Source organism: Nomascus leucogenys, chromosome 2 (assembly GCF_006542625.1).
Source record: "Nomascus leucogenys isolate Asia chromosome 2, Asia_NLE_v1, whole genome shotgun sequence".
Taxonomy (NCBI): domain Eukaryota; kingdom Metazoa; phylum Chordata; class Mammalia; order Primates; family Hylobatidae; genus Nomascus; species Nomascus leucogenys.
Window position 1 is genome coordinate 143917598 of NC_044382.1, and position 13631 is coordinate 143931228.

At 44.7% G+C, this 13631-nt stretch overlaps 1 protein-coding gene across 1 annotated transcript in view; it reads left to right on the forward strand.

Annotated features, from left to right (window-relative positions):
- The first annotated feature begins 7468 nt into the window (after positions 1-7468).
- The window catches only part of VAT1L (vesicle amine transport 1 like), a 193355-nt gene continuing 187192 nt past the window's right edge, over positions 7469-13631 (forward strand). The window contains exon 1 of the mRNA XM_012505583.2: positions 7469-7839. Coding sequence (XP_012361037.2) covers positions 7607-7839 — 233 coding nt within the window. The 5' untranslated portion in view covers positions 7469-7606. The remainder of the gene's footprint in view (positions 7840-13631) is intronic.

The window sequence follows — 13631 nt, forward strand, 5'->3', positions numbered from 1 at the left end:
TGCATATCAAGAATGTAGAATTGGGCCAGGCATGGTGGCTCACGCCTGTAATCCCAGCACTTTGGGAGGCCAAGGTGGGCAGATCACCTGAAGTTAGGAATTCGATACCAGCCTGACCAACATGATGAAACACTGTCTCTACTAAAAATACAAAAATCAGCTAGGCGTGGTGGCAGGCGCTGGTAATCCCAGCTACTCAAGAAGCTGAGGCAGGGGAATCACTTGAACCTGGGAGGCAGAGGTTGCAGTGAGCTGAGATCGTGCCACTGAACTCCAGCCTGGGTGACAGAGCAAGATTCTGTCTCAAAAAACAAACCAACAAACAAAAAAACAAAACAAAACAACAACAACAAAAAAGAATGTGGAATTGGATGAATGAGTGGACAGATGGATGACTGGATGATTGGGTGATGGATGGACTTCTTCACATTTGCTTTCCGGAAAGCACCCCATTAGGTTCTCTGAAGAGGAGGGGCATACTAAAAGGAATAGGACAGGATTTCTGAAGAACGTTTCCCCATTTCCTGGGATTTAAGCATGCTACCCTCAGAACAGGAAAGGCAAATTGTGCCCTTTTCACAGTGTGCATTTTCAGTTACATTGAGGTCTTGCAGCTTCACAGTCTTTACTCCAAGGAAGCCCCAACCAACTGGATATAGGCCAATCCAACAATAAAAGCAACAAAACTTTCAGGGATGTCAGCTCTTAGCCTCAACCAGAGACATCAGGGAAACAAGAGAGTGAATTATCTGGAGGGCTAGTTCATCCTGATTTACAGTATGATGATCTCAGCTTGTAAGGTGGGAAAAAACGGTACAGGGGAGGAATTCGCCCCCTTTCTGGTTTCTGTTGGACCCTATTTGAGGAGTAAATGCTTTGTTTACTTCTGAACCTGAATTTTATGTCCCCATCCCATTACCATTACTCATCATGATCTATAGCAAAGTACTTCAGGGAAAACACAGCTCTCTGCAGTGCTTGGAAGAAGCAGGCAGCATTATTGTGTGGTGATTCATGCAACAGAACGTACAGGGGCCGGACACAGTGGCTCGCCCCTGTAATCCCAGCACTTTGGGAGGCCAAGGTGGGAGGATCACCTGAAGTCAGGAGTTCAAGACGAACCTGGCCAACACGGTGAAACAACATTTCCACTAACAATACAAAAATTAGCCAGGTGTGGTGGTGCACGCCTGTAGGCCCAGCTACTCAGGAGGCTGATTTAGGAGAATCACTCGAACCTGGGAAGTGGAGGCTGCAGTGAGTTGAGATTCTGCCACTGCACTGCAGCCTGGGGTGACAGAGCCAGACTCCATCTCAAAAAGAAGAGGGAGAGGGTGAGGGAAAGGGATAAGGGACGAGGGAGGGGGAGGGGGAAGGGGAGGGGGAGAGGAAGAAGAAGAAGGAGGAGGAGAAGAAATGGAAGAGGAAGAGGAAGAAAAGAAAAAGAAGAGAAAAAAATCATACAGCCTCGCACTAGGGGGAGGACCCTAGATAATATTCAAGGGGAGGGGTACAAGAAATCACTCAGAAATTATCTTTCAGCGTGAGTGAGATTTCAAAAACAAACTACATGATTTAAATTCCTTAGTCCTATGTTGTATATTTTCCTCTTTACTTGACCAACCATGTTTACCAAATGATACTAAACAACTGATAAGATTATCTCCACATGGATAACAGCTGCTTATGGAGATGAGTAAGAGCAGGTGAAATGTTTCTAATTCTATTCATACAAGAGCAGATTAATAGAGAGCTAAAATGGTGTTCAAAGTCTTATGAGTAGCACTTTTGGTTAGGGTTTTCCTGTTAACGTCCATTATAAAATTGCAGCTGGATCCCTGCGGAGAGAAAACTCCAATAGGGTGAAAATGTATCTTACAGAGGAGTTGTGAGAGGGAAGCATTGAATCCCAGGGACTGGGATCCTTGCATAATGTTGTGTTGCAGGGAGGCCATGGGGACTTCTCAATGCTCCACATAGTCTACCATTCATTTATTTAAAGCCCTTCAGTGGCATCTGTGGAAGATACTGCTATACCTCCTAATATTATCTGTCCCTTTCCTCATTAATTGTAGAACCTTAACTTTTACTTGGACATTGTTACTCAGCTAAGAAAAAACTAGCTTTCTCAGTATCCTTTGCAGTGGGATGTGGCCATGTGACTAGGCTCTGGCTAATACGAGGTAAGTACATGTATTATGGTGGAGTCCTGAAGTGCCCTTAAGATGAAAGCTGTGGGTCTTTCTTCCCCTCTGACGAATCTCAGTCCTGTCACCCAGCATATAAATGAGATGGCTATGTCTTAAACTATGAGAATGGAGGCCAGCGATTCATGACCTGGAGTACAGAGCAGGAAGGAACATTGGTCCTTGATGATAATGTACAGCCTCCATCCCATCCTAATGTATTGTATATTCTTTAAGCCAATTTTTATTTTATTATTATATTTTGTTGTCTGTAGCTGAACCTAATACATTACCATCGCTTTCACAGAGAAGATTTTACTGACTGTGCAGATAGCCCCTTGTATTTCTCCTTTACAGCACTTATTGAACTGGTAAATGACCAATTACTTACATGATTTTTTTTTTTTGGTTTAGTATATGTAGCAGAGATGGTGAGTGCCCAACCTACACCCTGTTGGAGCTCACCATTGCCATGCACAACGACCCGATGGCTTCCAAGTACAAACACCTGCAACTCTTTCAGGACAGCTTTGTCTGGCTGCCTATTCCCAAACAGCCCATGTGCATGGCAGGCTAGAAGTGGCAGATGGTTAGTGTCCCACAGAAACAGTCCTCAACTAAAGACTAACAGGAGCTGGTGGATTCTCCATTTTCTTTGCCTCTTGATGGGGATGCATCTGAGGTGTACTCTACACTGTCTCCTAGAGTTCCCCAGCAGGATTTAATCTGAGTTATAGCAGTGATAACCTGCTAAGTAATACACCTCATATTGGCTTCTTTTCCTACCCTGTCTCACTTTCACAGACCTCTTCCAGTGCTTCCTGGGATCACTTCTCAAGCCGTTTGTATGCAAATCTTCAAATTAAGAAAGGTTTGCTTCTGGCCAACCCAATCTAAACCAATATATACCTCCTCAACAGGGCTGATAACTCCATTGGGACTGAGAATATATTTGTCTTATTCACCATGTTATCATCTCCAGCATTTAGCAATAGCACAAGGTCACCACTCAAAAGGTGATAAGTATCAGTGCACTTTTTTCCCCTCAGACCCAACTGGAGTTTACCATGTAAGGCCGGTCCTACAAAGTGTAGACAGGAGGTGTATCCTGCCACCATCAGGATGGGCTGCACACTTCTCTAGCACTTCTCTGAAAAATAATTTTGTGCTCACTGGCAATTAAACACAAACTGTAAGAAATTATGGCACATATCCTCTCATACAACTCCCTGGATTTTGTTAGGATATTTCAATGGCCAGAATCTTCTACCTGTCTCCATTACTGACCTCCTAAATTTGTCTCCTTTCTCTTGAGCTATTTGATGGCATTTTTGTGAGTAAAAGATAGAGCTACAAATAACACCATAAGCACTGAAGTGTGGTGGTTAAGAACATGCATTTCAAAGTCAAATAGCTCCCATTTCAAATATCAACTCTGCAATTTGTTTAGTAGGCAATCTTGGGACAGTTACTCAGTTTATATTAAATGTTCTCCTCTGTAAAGTAGGGCTAATAGTGCTATAGCATAGGATTATTTTAAAGATGAAATAATGTAATGTATACAACAAATGATTCTAATTGTACTGAAGAGAATACAATGCAACAAATATTATTAAAGCATATAGCTGAAGACATTGACCATCTTCCTTAAATAACATTTCTCTGGGAAGTGACTGAACCATTCCAAATTATTTAGAAAACCATTTCTAAAATTGTACTAAGATTGTTTCCCATATTTCCTTACTCAAAGACTTTACCTCTATTAGGGGTTCCTATATCTGGCCTTCTACATCCCCTCCACCCCCCACACACACCCCCACGTGCACATACCCTGCCCCAGGCCATTTGCAAGTTAACAGAGCTGAGCTGTAATACTACGTTTTACCATCAGTGGCCACTGTTTGACATTGTTCTACAATAATGTAAGAAATTTCACAACGGAGGCTCTGAGTGAATGTCCAAGGAATCAATTTTACAAATTAAAAATTGATTTATTGTGTTTATTTGGAGATATGCCATGCACGGTGGCTCTTTCCACGTTCCACCAGGGAGGACCAGAGTTGGGAATACTTAACAATAGTGGTATATAGGACTCAGAGGAGGGTATCTCCCCCCGCCACAGGCAGCACAGACTGTGGTGGGTTCTCTCTGGGTTGTTGTGATAATCAGCTGCCTACCAATTATAATCTGGGGTTTGTAAACAGCCAGAAGATTCCCTTGGAGTGAGTAATTATATTCCATTTAACACGCTGTAAGACAAACACTTTCTCTTAAACATGCTGTGTGCTGACTACAAAGTAGATTTACTTTACTAATGCCAAAGGAAAACAAACACTCAGAACCAAGGCAAGGGACCTTGGTGGTACAGAGATAATAGGCGGTGAAAAAAAGAGCAGGGAAGATTAAAAAATGCCATGGAGTATTGTCAATCAGGGGCAGAACTGGTTTGGCCTGTCCCCATAAACATGCATGATGAGATGTTAAGAGCACAGATTTGGAGTTAGTCTCCTATCTCATTATAACTAGCATGTTCCTTTGAGCACAATAATTCATCACCTTAAGATTCATTTTCATTTTCCTCTCCCATAAAGTGGGAATAGGAATTCCTACTCATGAGATTATTTTCAGAATCAAATTAAGAAATATACCTACAGTGTCTAGAACAGTAGACACCTCCAAAACAATAACATATATTGCAGATATTATTGGTGCCAAAGCTATGTCTCCTTGGAATTCATCATTCCATGTATAAAATGATAGCTTCCTGCAAAGAGCATCCACAATTCTCTGCCTGGGGATTCTCTCAGCCCAAGTACATGGGACAGGATGGAAATGTCAAGGAGTTAACAATCCCAGGAACAGTTCTCGGCCAATCAAGCATAGACTTTAGTGAATAAATACCTATGTCCTCACTCCTTGGGTGAGACAACTCTGAGACTTGTTCTACACTGTCTCTCAAATGTCCCCTGCGGGTTTGAGCTCCAATTGTCCACTGCGGTCATCTGCTTATTAATACATCCCATATTGGGTACTATCAATTTTCTGTCTCACTTTCCTACTTCCCAGCCAGAGCTTCCTGGGATTACTTCCAAAATAAACCACGGGTGTTCAAATTCTTGTTTAAGGATAGAATCCAGCCTAAACACTATATCTCACAATGTAAACAAGACAAATGATTTGGACAATTGGATTCACAATATAATGTTCAATTCACTAACCAAGCCCTATTCAGGCTTCTTTTAGCCCTCTTCCTTCCATCCCACGGCCATTGCCTCAGTTAGGACCATTCTCATTTATTTTGTTTCTTTTTGGGGATTTTTTGTTGCCCGCGCTTAGTCTCTAACTGATCTCGATGCTTCCAGTAACTCTATCATCTAATCCATCACCCACTTACTGTCAAAGTTGTTATCCTAAAATGCAGCTCTGGTAATGCTCTTCCCATGTTTTTGTTTTTCAAGCCTTTATGTCACCAATTGCCTCTGTGATTATGTCTTAAATTTTATAACCTGGTATGTGAGAACTTTCAAAAGCCGGTCCCAATCAACCCTTCAGCCTCATCTCCAGTGACTGCTAAATACAGCCAGTGTTCTGCCTACATAGAGCAAACCAGCATCTCAAAAGCCCTTTTACCTGTTACCTTTCTATGTATTTGAATGAGCTTGTGACCTTTTCTGCCAGAAGAGCCTGCCTCATCCTTCAACGTCTAGCTCAAATGTTCCCTTCTCCATGAGAACTCCAACTCTCTGGACCAGTTTTTCAACAGGCTGTCTCTGTGCATATTCTACTATGTACCAATCATGTATTAAGCCCTGGCAAAACCATGCTGGATAAAAGTAGAAATAGCTCATGCTCACATGAAGTTCACAGTTGGATAAGGCAAACAGATATTATCAGGTGTTTACCTATATATAAAACATATAAAAGTTAGCTACAAAGGGACATAAGTGTCTATAGTCAGGGAGGATACCAATCTGGAGGTTGGAGTGCCTCCCAAAAGGAGTGGACCCTTGAGGTGAGAATGAAGTAGGAGTTAACAGCAGATAAAGGAGACGGAACACATACCCCAGGCCAAGGGGACAGCAGGTTCAGAACCCTGTGGAAGGAGGGAAAATGGCAATCGTCTTTCTTTCTTTTTTCTTTTTTTTAAGGAATAGAACACCAGGGCATTTAAAGCAGTGAGGCATAAGAAGAATGGGGGGAGAGAAGAGGTAGCACTTACATCATTCGTTGCACCACATTTGTTGACTGTGCCCTTCCTGCCTCATGCTCTGAAATTGACCTTTTTCAATATAAGGACCATGTCTCACTGAAATCATATCCACCCCAGCACTTCACACAATACAGAAAAAAAAATCAATGTACCCAATTTATAGATGAGGGTGTTGAGGCCCAGGAAGGTTGAATGAGTTGCCCAAGATCTCAAGTCTGGCAATAGCATAGCAACTATAATAGAATATAGACCTACTTCCTCAACTGTATCTCTTTCCTTAAACTGCCCCTAGGAAAACCACCTCCTCCCTCATCATTTTATTTCAGCAAATCCAAGTTTTTCCATGAGCTCTTTTTCTCAAAGAGCCTGATAACAAAACAAAACGCCAGTTACTACTCTGTGTATGTGCGTGCATGTTGGGGAGCGGGTACACATTGGTCTTCTGGGGATCAGAACACGAACAAGATCCTTTCTGGTACAAGATTATTGTCTGAAGCCTCTTTAATAGCCCGAAATGGTGTGGGTGGTGAGAATTCGCCGTCGTAAGGAAGCCCCTGGTGATACCCAGCAAAGAGCATCCCAGCTGACCCTGCAGGTCTGGAGTGAAAAGACCCCGGACTGGACTCTTCAGGGCAGTGAGCGGGATCTCTAGTTCCCTGCTTCCCAAACCTCTCCGCCCTTCCACCCAGAACTGGCTGTTTGAGAAACGACCCAATTTCCCGACTATCCCGCCCAGCCTCGCAGATGGGAGGGAGAGAGGGCAACCTTGTCGCGGGAAGGCATCCTCCAGGCCCAGACATTCGTCTCAGTCCATTTCAAGGCACCCGAGCCTGTGCCGTATATAACCAAGTACTGGGCCCACTGGGAGGGGTATGACAAGGTGGTCTCTCTAGGCTCGTTTTAGTCACAGATCTTCGGCAAATCTGCGTTTGGGGCCGCGATCCCGAGCCTAATTTGGGACTATTTCAGGAACTGGAGTTGAGGCTTCGTTGGGACAGGAAAGAAGGGTGGGGCGGGGGGTGGAGCGCTTAGGGGCACGGCTCTTGTGAGGATTACGGCGGAGACTGTGGACCGCGGCGGCGCTCGCAGAGGCTGCAGCCATTGCACAGCCGAGCATCCCACATTCAACAGGAGGAACCCGCGGGAGAGGAGCCCCAATCCCCCAGCGCCGCAGCCACCGCAGCCCGTGCGCCCCGCGCCCTCGAGCGCCATGGCCAAGGAAGGCGTGGAGAAGGCGGAGGAGACGGAGCAAATGATCGAGAAGGAGGCAGGCAAGGAGCCGGCGGAGGGCGGCGGCGGCGACGGCTCGCACCGCCTCGGGGACGCCCAGGAGATGCGCGCGGTGGTGCTGGCCGGCTTCGGGGGGCTCAACAAGCTGCGGCTCTCCAGGAAGCCCATGCCCGAGCCTCAGGACGGCGAGCTCAAGATCCGCGTCAAAGCCTGGTCCAGTATCCGCGCCTTTCTCGCTTTCTCTCTTTTTGCGCGCTGGGCGCTGGGGAGGGGGTGGGAAAGCTGCTGCTGGGATGCTGCCCGGGTAGAACCGCCGCGCGCACCCCCTCCGCGCCCTCACCCGGGTCTCAGAGCCTCCCCGGGCCAAAGCTGGGGAGGATGCAAAGGGGTGGCCTCCCCAAGCCAGATCTAGGGGTGACGGGCGGAGAATGTGAGCTCCTGGGCGCGGGGAGAATGCTGGCGTCCAAGCACCCCGGGTCTGGAAGATAGCGCTACGGGAGTTCTCCGTCTGAGAGGACAACTCAGCTTCCGCACAGGGGGGTTGATGCTTAACAGAATTAAAAACATGTGTATTAAGAACCGCAAGCCCACTGTGTGCCAGCCGCCGTTGGTAGTTTTACACGTGCGATCTTATTTAATACTTCCTGGGACATAATGAGTCTGGTGCCATCATGATCCCTTTACAGGTAAGAAAGCCGCGCTCAGAGAGAATGAGTGATTTGCCCAAGATCAGTCAGCTGCCACTAAGTGGCTTGGCCGGGAATTGGATACATGATCTTTTTTCCCCTCTATGCTGTTGTCCTGAAGGGCCCTGGGACAGGGTGCAGGGCTGGATCCCGCCTCCAGCACACTTTCTTCCCCGTAGCCTGATGGGGAAAGGAACTACGAAGGAAGAGGGTCGGTACCTTGCACCCAAACTTGGTGAGGGTGGAGACCAGCGCTGCAGCGCAACCCCCTCCATGCCCCTCTCCATCCTCTGTTTCTCCGAGAGGGAAAAAAAACCCTGATCAATCTCCCCGGAATTCCTGCTCCCATCTCAGAAGGAGCTCAGCTCTCTAAGCTGCCCTCTATTCCCCATTCCCCCTGGGGGAACTTCTTCAGGCCCTCACGCTCAGCTGAGATTCACGGGGAGAGTTTAAGCCTCTCTGTGTGCGGGCACTCTAATTTCCCTGAAGTTCTGGGAAGGGCTTACCCAGCAGAGGCGGGTTGGACCCAACGCTAGGTTTGCATGTTAAACTTGTAAGGGGAACTTGCTATTATCACGGTGAGACGAGCCTATTCCTTCCCATCTGTTTTTTAGAGCCCCCCAGTACATACTGCTCTCCAAAGCAGCAGCCAGCTCACGAGCTCCTAGGTTAGATTAAAAACCCAATATCTGGACCTCATCTAGAGGCACGAGAAATGCAAAGGAGAGTCCCCTCCCGTTCACCACCTTGAGAACAGACGCAGGTTTCATCGGCCAGATTAGAAAGCAGCTAGTGGGAGAAGCAGCCGCTGACCCCTGCCTTGCTGCTCATATATGCAGCTGGTCAGGTTTGACTCTGAACACGACTCGTGGGTCTCTGTGGGGAATTCAGGGTAAGGGAAGAGGCTTTTGCAAACCAGGAGATCCTGTACAATGAACTCTTATTGAACCAAGTTGTTTGATCCCAGAAGGAGAGCTTATATCTGCCCTTTCGCAGCTAAATCCCCAAAGACCAGCCCACTCCCCCACCCCACACTGTTTGGCACACTGCACATCCTAAATAAGTTATCGCTGAATGAATGGATTGAGGAAAGAGCTCGGAGGAGGATTGTTGGGTCATTATTTTTCTTGCTGATGGAAGAGCTTTTGCTTAGCACAATTAAAACCATGCATTTAGAACTCTCCTTCCTTAACCACTTCATCAAAAAAAACTACCTGTATACACACACCTATGCATATGTGTGCATATTCTTATATACAATTATATATACAGTTGCATATGTATGTGTACGTAATTTATGACCCTTCATCCAAATTGAGGAAGGGATTCTAGGATTCTATGTCAGAGTACATATTCAGAGAGTGAAAATGATAAAACTACTTTTTAAAGGAAAGAGCATCATTTGCAGTACACATAGTTCTGTGTTTTCCAGTCTTATGCTAACTGCATAATTTCTGATAAGAACTGAAGCATTTTGAAATAATAAATGTCAAGATGAAGGCCAAGAGATTGATTTTCAAAGCCAGATGTGCAAGCCTGTTCTTCAGTGGAGCATAACACACACACACACACACACACACACACACACACACACACACACACACACACAGAAATCACTGCACTTCCCCCACCCTAGTTGTTTAGAAAGCCAACCAGGCTGCAGGTACTTTTGGAATACAGTGTTGCAAACAGCCCAGATTGATTTTCCTTTCACCAAGCTGGAAGCAGAGTTAATGGTTTTACAAGGAAGGATTGTAACAGGCTTGTAAAGATGACCCACTGGGCAGCTCCTTCTCCTCTGGGCTGGGATTGGCTGGCCAGACATGACCATTGATTATAAGTTTTAGCCTTGGGATCCAGGATGTCTCATTCTGTATTTTTATGAATCAGCCGATGGCTTCCTGGATGATGGTCTCCCATTTATCTGCTCTCTATTTTTAAAAGAAACCTTTTTGTCATAATAGGATATGCTTTTTGCTTGGATTAAAGCATAGTCCATTTGAACCAGTATTTGTTAGACCTGGAATGACGTTCCAAGTTGGCTATAAATTTTATGAAAATGGAAGAGATGAGGCAGGAAGAAATATCTATTTTATATCATTGACGCTTTTTCATTAATGGACCAATGAGATGGGTATTTTTCCTACAGAACAGAAGAGCAAATTGAGGCTTGGAAACATTGAATAATTTGCCAAAAACATCACACAATAGTAGAGTTAGGATTTGAATCTGCTTCTCCTTAAATTTTTGCTGTTTTCCTTTTATTCCATTTTGTCTCCCTTGGTGGAAAAGCATTAGGACATGTGATTCCCCTCTTAGCATGTAGTCTCACTTTCTTTCTCCACCGAAGATGGTTCCTTTGCTCTTTTTGTGTCTGGCTTAAGAGAATATTCTCTAGCTATTCCCAAAGTAGTATGGCTTTCTCCAGAAAGTAGGGACATTTTGGTCAAATGAAGCTCAAAAAGAACTGTTGCTGGGGTCAAGGTTGGAGTGATAGCAGTCTTCTGTCTAAATTGTTTTTTAAAATGTCAGTTTTGATGGCAGATCGATTTCACAAATTATTCATGGAATACTTTATGCAATAAGAGGTTTAAGTGACCAGGTAGAAAAAGCATGTGGTCCTTGAAAAAACATGGACTTGGATATAAGCTTCAGCCTCGTCTCTTCCTATCCATATGCCCTTGGGGGATGTGTCTCAATGTCTCCAAACTTCCCATACATTATCTGTAAAGTGGGGATAATAAAATGAACCTCATGGTATTGTTGAGAGGATCAGATGCAAGAAAGACACTGGTGTGCTATCAGCATTCAATAAGTAGGATTCGTTTTGACTGTCGTTGCCATATCTAGACCAATGTGATATATGCTGCTTGGTGACCTGACAACTTGGAGGCCATCATTTTAATCATGTATACAATATAGGCAATATCATGTCACATCTGCTTAGTGATTAAGAGAGCTCCCTAGACATGAGTCCCAGCTCTGATACTTGCTAACTGGATGTCTTAGGTCTGGCTCCTTGGAGGCAGAGCCTGACACAGGGATCCTTTTTCAGGTGGTTTATTGAAAGCGTGCTTTTAGAACTATGGGAGCAAGGGAAGCAAGCTAGGGAAGAGGAAGGAGTTGAGCAAGCATGTGGTCTTAGCTGGATCCCACTGCAGAGTCAGTCCCACCTTGAAGCAAGGAACAGAGGGAGCCTTGTGTGTCATTGGCTGTGGACTACTTCCTAAGTGGGGACATTGAGCCTCTCAAGCAGAAGTGGCTTCTATTTGACTGAGCAAAATTCTCTAGGGAAAGGGATGACTCTGAGGCTCGAGCATCCAACACTTCCAGCAGTTTGGGGATGGGTATGCTGCCCATAGACGGGATCTGGGTGAGGTACAAACCACGCCTTCTGGTTGGCTTTGGCCATGTTGTTGTTAAAAACATGTTAACAAACTTCTGTTTCCTGGACTATGAAATGGACCATTCATTTTATAACAGCCTCCCTCTTCATAGTGTTGTAATGAAGCTTAAATGACATGCCATATACAAAGACCTTTATAAGAATGCCTGGTGCTTAGCAAGTAGTCAAAAAATGATAACCATTATTATCCAAACTTTTACTTTTTGTTGCCATAGATACTTTATATAGTTTATTATTCAAACTGGAATTCTTGTATTTTGAGACAGGCATAGCAAGTAGTCAAAAAATGATAACCATTATTATCTAAACTTTTACTTTTGGTTGCCACAGATACTTATATAGTTTACTATTCAAACTGGAACTCTTATATTTTGAGACAGGGTCTTGCTCTGTCACCCAAGCTGAAGTGCAGTGGTGAGATCATGGTTCACTGCCACCTTGATCTCCCTGGCTCAAGTGATCCTCCTGCCTTGGCTTCCTGTGTAGCTGGGACCACAGGCATGTGCCACCGTGCCCAGCTAATTTTTGCAGAGACAGAGTCTCACTATGTTGCTCAGGCTGGTCTCAAACAAACAACCTCTTCTGAAAGCAAAAGGGGCACTATTTATAATTACTCCTATGTAGGAGAAGCTACAATCATAAACTAGAACTGTCTTAGGCAAACCAAGATGTATGGTTCGCCCCTAACTGATGCAAGTCAGAACTGTGCCTTTGCTGCAATCAGTCTTGTCACAGTTGAGTGTCTCTTAGGCAGGGGCTGCTAGGATTTTAGGCTGGCAGAGGGTCTCCAGGTTGGGCTGCAGGAATGTATTTAAGTGGCCATTAACAAACCTTGTCTGGTTTGTGGTTGAAATTGGCTTGCAGTAGAAGGGCACTAATGGATTAGGGACATTTATTTTCCCAGAGTGATTTACAGCAAGAGGCTACATGAAACTGCTGGAAAGAGACCAAGTGGATGAAAAATGGTTCCAGCCAGTCATGGTTCCATTGGCTGATCTGAAAATGGGCTGAGGGCAGGCCACATCAGAAGAAAGCTACCAGATTGGTAGAATTCTAGTATGTCACGAGGGTATAGTAAATTAGAGATAGGGAAGGAACAAACGTGTATTGACCACTTGTTATGAGCCAGGAACTGAGCTGGCTGCAATACACTCTTTGTTTCATTTCATCCTAATGACAACTCAACAAAATCAGTATTGCCATCTCCAATTAAAGATGAGGAAACTGACATTCACAGACACATCAGGATCACAGACTGCTAAGTGGAAGAGCCATGTGAAAACCCAAGTGTGCCTAAAACCCAAATGGCTCTTTACATTTTGGAGAATCAGAGTGACACAGTGACAAAGACATAAAAGAGAGAGAGACACACACAAATCATGAGAGATCAAGAGACACAGAGAGGCAGATAGGCACAGAGACAGGAATACAGAGAAAGAGCCATGAATGTATTTGACTGATTTGAAATACAACTGCCAAGATTCAAAATTGCACAGTACTATCCTGCCTCCCACCCCAAAATGGCCATTATGTTTATGCACTACATCCATTTTGTCTACACTTGTGAGATACAGTATGTGGGATGCTTTGGGGGATCCATCTAGATGGAGTTACTATGACTGTTGACTCAGAACACCCATGCTGATTAAACACAGCCACAATCACCACTCCTTGAACCACTCAAGATATTGGAGTTCCTCCCTCTGCCTCCTTTACCTTGATCAGGCCATTGCTACATTGGCAAACTAAGTATAAGTTATCCCCAAACAACAGAGCATTAAACTGTCACTAGTAAGGTTGATGCAATGAATGGTGGCCAACATGATATTCCCTGTGTTTATTCAAATAAACAAGTGATGTCCGTGAGGTTAAATGACACAGATGTTTGTAAAACTAAGAAGTTGCTCAGAGGG